The sequence below is a fragment of the Rhipicephalus sanguineus genome, unplaced genomic scaffold (genome assembly GCF_013339695.2).
Source record: "Rhipicephalus sanguineus isolate Rsan-2018 unplaced genomic scaffold, BIME_Rsan_1.4 Seq6307, whole genome shotgun sequence".
NCBI lineage: Eukaryota > Metazoa > Arthropoda > Arachnida > Ixodida > Ixodidae > Rhipicephalus > Rhipicephalus sanguineus.
Window position 1 is genome coordinate 37,770 of NW_023615658.1, and position 8,856 is coordinate 46,625.

The 8,856-nt window shown below is 48.5% G+C and overlaps 1 protein-coding gene across 1 annotated transcript; it reads right to left on the reverse strand.

The window, feature by feature from the left end:
• Positions 1 to 87: 87 nt before the first annotated feature.
• Positions 88 to 3,291, reverse strand: LOC125756752 (uncharacterized). The gene is made up of 2 exons (XM_049411680.1): positions 1,704 to 3,291; positions 88 to 125 (listed from the first exon to the last, which is right to left on the reverse strand). The coding sequence occupies exons 1-2, from the start codon at positions 3,289 to 3,291 to the stop codon at positions 88 to 90; spliced, it is 1,626 nt and encodes a 541-aa protein (XP_049267637.1).
• Positions 3,292 to 8,856: the final 5,565 nt, after the last annotated feature.

Here is an 8,856-nt window from a genome sequence, read left to right on the forward strand (position 1 = left end):
ACGTTTGGCAAGTAGTTTGCTTCAGTAAAATGCCTTGAACAAACTTTTGTGAACTTCGTCACGGTGAAGAAAGGGCCGTCGCCACGCTTAATAGCTATAATCCACCTTTTCCTCCAGTCCGTATCCTTCGGAAAAGAAAAAAAACGAGACCTGCAAGAAAAGGTAGGCATCAGCCGCGCACCGATTGTAAACAAAGCCGCGGGCAAGCGCGCTTCTGCTTACCTTCGACCCATCCTCGTCTCGAAATCCTCTTTGCGTGCACTGCGGTACACAGCAATGGGCTGGCATTGCGCTGATCCCGTTCTATCGGAAACGGCAACTATTTGCGCAAACAGGATCGCACGCGAGCGTTCAATCTGAAGCGCGCGCGCGTGTACTCTGACTGCTCTGACGGCGCGCGACCAACTAATGGCGGCTGAGAAATGCTTCTCGTTGCTGCCGACAGGTGGCGCTGAAAAGGCAAAATGGTTAGAGATTGACGGACAGTTAAACAAGGAACAGATAGGTGTTTATGCGGTGACAGAAACACACCTTAGAGACTTGGAAGAGCCGCCACATATTGAAAATTATGTTTGGGAAGGATGTAACAGGATCACATCAGAAAGGAGAGGTGGGGGGGTTGGAATGCTAATTCATAGCAGAACAAAATGGGAGAGAGTGAAACAAACGTGTTCAGAGCACATATGGGTTTCGGGCACAGTAGGTGGAAAGAAAACGTGGCTAGGTGTAGCTTACATGTGGACAGGGAATAACTGCAGAGAAAAGAATCTGGGGATAGTGAAATGCATAAGCACCGATATTAAAGAATTTGGTCATGATGCCGAGATAATCCTTCTAGGGGACATGAACGCTCACATTCATGACCTTGACGGATATTCAGACACCAATGGCAAGTTATTGCTAGATCTCTGCGAGCAACGTAGTCTTGAGATAGTTAACGTGGGGCCTAAGTGTGAGGGGCAGATCACGTGGGAAGTCAGAAACAGGCAATCGAGCATTGATTACTGTCTCATGACAGAAGGAATATATGACAAACTTAGAGAGATGAGAATAGACGAAGAAGGCATTAACAGCTTGGGTAGTGATCATAAACGCATAATATTACAAATGGGATATAAAACTGAAAATAAGAACATAGAATCAAAGTTTGGCAGCTCGTATCTAAATGAGAAACAAATAACAAATATAGCCGCAAGAGTCGAGGAAAAAGTAGACGAACTACCAGGCAAAGACTGGAAGTATAGTGAGCTGCTACATGTAATCACGAAGAGAGAGAGAGAAAAAACTTTATTTTTAAAATCAGTCAATTACGTCAGGCATTGCCCGTCGCCCCTAGCCGTCGGCCGGAATCCCTTGAGACACGGCAGCAGCAAGGGCTTGACTGATGAGGTCCCGCTGGACGTTGGGGTCTGGGTTGCGGAGCAGGGCCTCCCAGGATTCTAGTGTGTGGGAACCATCGTTCTGACTCGGACATGTCCACACCATGTGGACCAAATTCGCTGCCTCATCACAAAATTTGCACTGGGACCGGAAAACTTCTGGGTGCCACTTGCTGTAAAGTACGGGGTTTGGAAAAACCCCCGTCTGCAACTTTCGCCACATAACCTCGTCTTTCTTATTGAGCGACCTATCCGCACCTGGGTATACTTGCCGATTCAGCCTGTACTGTGTTACGATTTCATGATATGCGAGCATATCCTCACTTCTTTTTCGAAGTTCGGTAACTGGTGAGGTTCCGGGGGTCGACCGGTAAGTGAGACCTCGGGCGACCGAATGAGCCTCCTCGTTCCCTCTAAGTCCCTGGTGCGCTGGTGCCCAGACGAGCAGAATAATCTCTCTGGGTCTTCCTAACGTGTTTAATATACGGACGGCAGTCTCCGTCACCCTTCCCGATTCATAATTCCTCACGGCGTTTTTGGAGTCGCTGATGACCACCCTGACCCCCTTTTGGCTGATGGCCAAGGCTATGGCCACTTCCTCGGCCTCTACAGTCTCACCACCACTGACTGTGCAGCACGCCATCAGGGCGCCGTTATCCCTGACTGCCACTGCCGTGTGTGCCGCTTTGTTCTCATATTCCGCTGCGTCTGTATACAGGACGTCCTGTCGACCGGTGTACTTGGCTTGTAATGCCTCTGCCCTGGCTTTACGTCTGCCTTCGTGAAAGGCAGGGTTCATGTTTCTGGGTAGCGGAGGTATCTTTATTCTGTCCCTGATTTGTCCCGGTATGTCTTTTGAGCGCACTTGATCACGCTTAGGCTCGTAACCCAATCTCTCTAATATTGCTCTCCCCGTTTTAGATCCGAGTAGCCTTTGATGCTGTGCGGTAACGGTAGCCTCAATCAGCTCATCGAGTGTGTTCGATACGCCTAATTTCATGAGTCTGTCAGTGGACGTGTTCGGGGGAAGTCCGAGCGCGACTTTCACACTTTTTCTGATAATGGTATCGAGCTTGTTCCGCTCCGCTTGGTTTAATTTGAGGTAAGGCGCCACGTACACTATCCTACTTATTATGAAGGTTTGCACGAGCCTAAGAAGGTTCGCCTCCTTCATCCCAGCGTGCCTGTTCGCTATTCGTCTGATGAGACGACATGTCTGATTTGAACTGGCTTCTAACCTGGCAAGCATTTCATGATTCTTCCGGTTCGCCTGAATTCTCAGCCCGAGAACGCGGATACTGTCGACCGCGGGGATCTCTGCGCCATTAATATACAAGTGGATGTCCACTTCAGGCTGCATGTGGAGCCGCCGTTGTCCGGGGGGCATGAGGAACAGTGCTTCCGACTTTTCGGCTGAACATTTAAGTCCTTTGGGTTTCAGGTACTCTACGATTTTATCAATGGCGTTTTGCAGGGAACTTTCAATTTGCCCGTCACTGCCCTTGTTAATCCATAATGTTAAGTCGTCCGCATAAATGGTGTGATTTAGATTCTCAATATCTCTTAACTGTTCAGGCAGTTTCAACATCACAATGTTGAAAAGGGTTGGTGATAACACCGAGCCCTGCGGCGTCCCCCTGTTACCTAATTTAATGTCCTCGATGGATTCTTCCCCTATCTTTAAGGTGGCTTTCCTGTTCGAAAGGAAGTCCTTGATGTAGTGGTAAACTCTCTTCCCGACGTTCAGTGAGGTCAGATTCTCTAAGATCGACACGTGCCTCACGTTGTCAAATGCCTTTGCCACATCTAACCCCACGATCACTTTTGTGTCTCGCGTTGGCTTCTCTATAATTTGGTCCTTGAGCTGTAGCATGACGTCACATGCCGATAGTTTTGGTCGAAAACCGATCATGGTGTCAGGATACAAACCATTTTCTTCCATGTACCTATTGAGCCGCGTCTGAACGACATGCTCCATAAGCTTACCCACGCAAGACGTTAGCGATATCGGTCTGAGGTTCTCGAAACTCAGTTTTTTACCCGGCTAGGGAATGAAAATGACGTTTGCGAGTTTCCACTCCTGCGGTATCGTCCCCTTTTCCCAACACTCCTGCATGTACGTTGCGAGGTTAGCGATGGACCTATCGTCTAAATTACGGAGCATTTTGTTGGTCACTCTGTCCGGCCCTGCCGCTGATTTAGTCCTGAGCCGATTAATCTCCGCTCTCACCTCAGCCAGGGAGATAGGGGCGTCTAGGGCGGAGTTTTCTCTCCCTCCGTAATCACGAAAGAAATGGAAATAGAGAAGAAAACTATTTGTTGGAAAGGAAAGAAAAAGCCAAAAAGTTGGTGGAACAAAGAAATCCGGGAAGCGATCGAGATGCGACGTCAGGCATCACGGGAGCACAGACAGGCAAAAAAGGAGAAGCGGCCACAGGACGAAGTCAACCAAATATGGGAAATATATTTAGAGCAAAAATCCATTGTGCAGAAATTAGTCGAGGCAAAAATTAAAGGTGAAAGTGAACGCTGGATGACAGAGATTCGCGAAAAGAAGAAGGCCGCGCCTAGGATATTTTGGAGCCACCTAAAAGCGCTGGGTAGGAAGTCTGTCACAATGCAACAACATATGGTAGATGAAGGAGGAAATAAATTGGAAGGATATGAAGCGCTAGGTTACATCCGAAAGATAACAGCCGATTCGTTTAAAAAGGTCCCCCAGGGGATTCCCCCGGTGAGTAAAAGTACGCAAAGGGGTGCAACCGACGAAGATGTAGTACTAGAGAATTTCAATTGGAAGAAGGCCGAAGGAAAAATTCCTAAGCGCCCTACTCCGGGCTTAGATGGGGTTCCCGTCAGCCTCATTAACGAATTCGGACATAACACTAAAGAAGCACTGCTGAAAGCCGTAGAAAAGTGCTTACAGGAGAGGGAAATACCAGACAGTTGGCGAAAAAGTAGAATGAACTTAATCTATAAAGGCAAGGGAGAAAGGGATAACATTCGCTCGTATAGACCGCTAACAATTACATCGGTGCTATACAGGTTGGCGATGCAGGCAGTAAAATTAAAAATAGAAGCGTGGGTAGAACAAAACGATATTTTGGGAGAACTTCAGAATGGATTTCGAATCGACAGGCGGTTAGACGATAATCTGTTTGTTCTTACCCAGTGTATAGAAATATCTAAAATAGAAAACAGGCCCTTATACGTAGCTTATCTAGATATCACCGGGGCGTATGACAACGTTAATCAAGAAATTTTGCGGGATATATTGAAGGAAGTGGGCATAGGTGACGACTGTATACAGCTTTTGAGGGAAATATACCGAGAAAATACGGTTTGTATAGAATGGGAAGGAATAAGTAGCAAGGACAGCGTTGAAATTAGCAAGGGGCTGAGACAGGGATGCCCTTTGTCCCCGCTGTTATTGATGCTGTACATGGCGAGGATGGAAAAAGCGCTAGAAGGTAGCAACATTGGATTTAATTTGTCACACAAACAGGTCGGAGCGATGGTTGAGCAGAAACTTCCAGGTCTATTTTATGCTGATGATATTGTCTTATTTGCGGACAGTCAAGATGATATACAGCGACTGGCAGATATATGCGGAAGGGAGTGTGAGGCTCTAGGACTAGGATTTAGTGCAACAAAATGTGGATTGATGGTATTCAATGATCACGGAGACCATACGGTCTTAATACAGGGCCAAAAAATACCGAGGGTAAGCGAGTACAAGTACCTCGGAGTATGGGTAAATGAGGGGGATAGGTATATGGAGGTACAAGAGAAAGCATCGGTAGCAAAGGGAAAGAGGAATGCTGCAATTATGAAGCACAGAGCTTTATGGGGATACAATAGGTACAAGGTGCTTCGAGGGCTGTGGAAGGGTGTGATGGTTCCGGGGCTTACATTTGGGAACTCAGTGGTGTGCATGAAGTCAGAGGTGCAATCAGGAATGGATGTAAATCAAAGGACGGTGGGCCGCCTCGCGTTGGGCGCTCACGGGAAGACGACAAATGAGGCGGTAAAGGGTGATATGGGATGGACAGGCTTTGAAGTGAGGGAAGCGCAGAGCAAAATGAGATTCGAAGAGAGGCTGAGGAAAATGAAGGAGAGTAGATGGGCAGAGAAGGTTTTCAGGTATTTGTATAGAAAAAGCGTTGACACGCAGTGGAGACAAAGAACTAGGAGGCTCACCAGTAAATATACGGCTGGCAGTGCGGGCGATATGGCAACAAGGAGCATTAAGCGAAAGGTCAGAGAGGCGGAGAGGACTTATTGGATGACAGCGATGGAAAGGAAGCCGGCTCTGAGTAACTACCGAAAAGGAAAAAAACGAAATAAGGAGGGAAAGGTTTTATGATAATTCAAGGGGAAGCGCTTTACTGTTTGAAGCAAGGTCGGGCTGCCTTAGAACGCGTAGTTATAAAGCGAGATGCAGTAACGAAGAAGAACAATGTACATGCTGCGGGGGAACTAAGGAAACGATGGAACATGTACTGATTGAATGTGGCGATATTCACCCAGGTATACGTGTGGGCACGAGTCTACATGAAGCCTTGGGTTTTAGGGACAACAATGGAAAGCTGAACACGTCCGCGATAGAAATAAGTAAGAGACGGTTAGAGTATTGGTGGCAGAAAAGTAGAGATAAAGTACAAAAATAAATAATGGGGGAAAATAAGGTCATTCTGCCTTAAGAGGCAGAGAGATGGACCGTGAATTTATATTTTTTGGTATAATAACATAAATTTAATCAATGTAGATAAGGCATTAGGACAACATGAAACAAGGAAGCTTTTTTTCTTCTTCCTCTTTTTTTTTCGCCTTCGAGCCTGGTGGCAGACATGTCGCCGCCCCGTTATAAAGGAGACGCTCATAGCATCCATCCATCCATCCTCCTATTAGGCGGCTTCTCTATTAATAAACTTATACGAACGGAGGTACTGCGCACTGTGCCGAGTCTTCGACTTAGAACAATCGGTAAATGTGGGAATATGATGTTGGTGCTTAATCTTTCCTTGCGCGGCTGCGAGCCGATCCTTTCATTAAGGCGACAAACTTTACATCTTTTGGTGGGCACGGCCTCACTGTTGCGCAATAATTGCCACTCCAGCAATTTAAAAAACTTGGCCGCGTATCTGCGTGCTTCGCTGCAAATGTCGTGTAAAGACGATAGAAGAGGCGCTGTGTGAGATATGGACGCCATCTGGCAATACGTCGGGAAACATGAGTGCTGTGTTGCGTGCTGGTAGTAACGGCGCAGCAGCAGGCGAAGACCGGCGGTGACCAACGTGACCGGCAGGGACGCCAGCCAGCCCAAAAACGCGGTTTGGCGCAAAGCGCTGAAGCAGAGAAACGTCCGCACTCAACGAGTACTCTCCGCACACTCTTTTATTTACACGTCGCCTGGGTAAAACAGGAACGCCAGAGCGGCGCCCACAACCGGCAGCCTGAAGGCCGCCCACAACGCTTCTTTTTCATTTTTTAAATATTTTTTTTCACCTTCTTGGCCTTCTCAAAACTAAAGTTTTTCAACACCAACCCATGGTATTCGTACAGTGCAATACAGAACCGAAACCGAAACACAACAATGAGCTCGTGCGAAGGGCACGGAGGAAGGCAAATGTCAGCGCAGTCGCATTTTCAGCTTTGTTGAAACAGCGCTCACTAGACGACGACGAAGTAAAAGAAGGCACAGGACAGGCAGCGCCTGTCCTGTGCCTTCTTTTACTTCGTCGTCGTCTAGTGAGCGCTGTTTCAACAAAGATGAACGCATACCAACTCGCTCAAGCTTCCATTCTTATGCATTTTCAGCGCAGCTTAAGAAACTAGGGTCCTTAAAATTACGTATGTATGCATTTTCTATTAAAGGAACACGCCACCTAATACTTACCTAGTGATGTTGCACCTCAGATAGGCATGATATTTACTTTTTGATCGACAACGTTCACAAGTAGGAACAGCCGCACCAGTTCAAGACGGCTGGCCCTTGGGCAAGTGATTCAACTTTGGCCGAGCGGTTGAATCGAGGGACTTGCCGACAAACAGAAAGACAGACAGAAAGACAGACCAAAATTTCTGCGTTTAAGTTCCCCAAGAAAGACTATCGTCTTTAAAAAATTGCTGCAGTGGCGATTATGGCTCATTCACATTGGCGAATCCGCCGGCCACAGCGACCGGAATTCGCGCGCCGCCGAATTTCCACATTGTTCACACTACTTAGCAAACGCACCGCCGAAACTAGGGCGCCTAGTTATCATCGTCCCTTCGCGCGAAGGAACGCTGGCATCGACGCGCTCTGCGTTGTGTTCGCGTTTCTTTATGGCGAAGCGCATATACAGGAGCGGGGTCGTCGCACTGCCGGGCCCGCTGGAAAGCAACTTTCTGGCTATGTCTGACGAAGAGAAACATGCATTCGCCGAACCAGAAACGACGCAAGCAGTTGTCGTTGGTTCGCCCTGATTTGCAAGACGCCAGAAGCTTGGTGGAGCCGAGGTAATACTACCCGTTCTGCGAGATCGCGATGATGTATTCCAAAGATGCTAACCGCGACAACACTTGGCAGTTGTCGAGAACTACAGGGTGATTACGAAAGACTTATTCGCTGTCGCTACGGGCTTCGACGACTGCGATATCACAAGCATGCCACCATTTTTCGAATGTTCGACTCGCGTTCCGATTGGTTCGCTGTGAAGGAATCCGGCGGCAGCTGCCGCAAAAATCGGTCCTCGACCGATAGGCTCGGTAAGTGCTTTTCCGGCGGATCTCGCTGCCGCCGAAGCGGATTCCGCGCGCTCTCGCCGCCGAATGTCTCAGTGTGAACGCGCCATTATTGCGCAATAGTGAAGCGGAGGGCTCGCAAGGCTGCAGCAGTGCGGGCTCGCCGCCAGGACCCTGCGGTGAGAGCTCGCGAGGCCGCAGAGAGAGGTCAGCGTCGTGCGGACCCCGAGATACAAGCCCGCCAAGCCGAAGCAGCGCGGAAGCGGCGGCAAGAGAACCTCGAAGAGGTACGGGCGTGGGATGCAGCGGCCAAGCGCCGAAAGCGGTCGCTATCTGAAGTTCGTGGCACCGACGCGCGATTCAAGCGCAATTTCCTCGACTACACGTTCGGCCACAGCTGCAAAGTCTGCGACCGCTTGTGGTTCGACAACCTGACCACAATCGCTACTATAACAACGTGTGACGTCTTTATATGACAGTAGAGGAATTGTACGGAAAATTCACGGCCTACCCGATTATCTTCGAAGCAGCTCCTCAATCATCATTCACTTCGTGGATATGGCATGATTTTTTAAGGCCATGCATGCTGGTTTATGAGGCCTCGAATTTAGGCGTTTCACTACACCTGCTCACTGCTTAACAGGTTGGTACATTCACTCGAGCTCTAAGTGCAGTGGGAGCCTTTCGTCTGTCACGCAACGAATGGGATGCACTTGCTGCTCGAAGCCCCATCGCAGCTTCCGTTTCTTTT

What these genes read in the sequence shown, in the direction of transcription:
- LOC125756752 (XM_049411680.1), bottom strand. Translation starts at nt 3,291, where the DNA reads ATGATCGGTTTTCGACCAAAACTATCGGCATGTGACGTCATGCTACAG. An exon ending in TACCGAACTTCGAAAAAGAA is followed by an intron (nt 126 to 1,703) that starts GTGAGGATATGC and finishes TCTTTTCCGAAG; the next exon opens with GATACGGACTGGAGGAAAAG.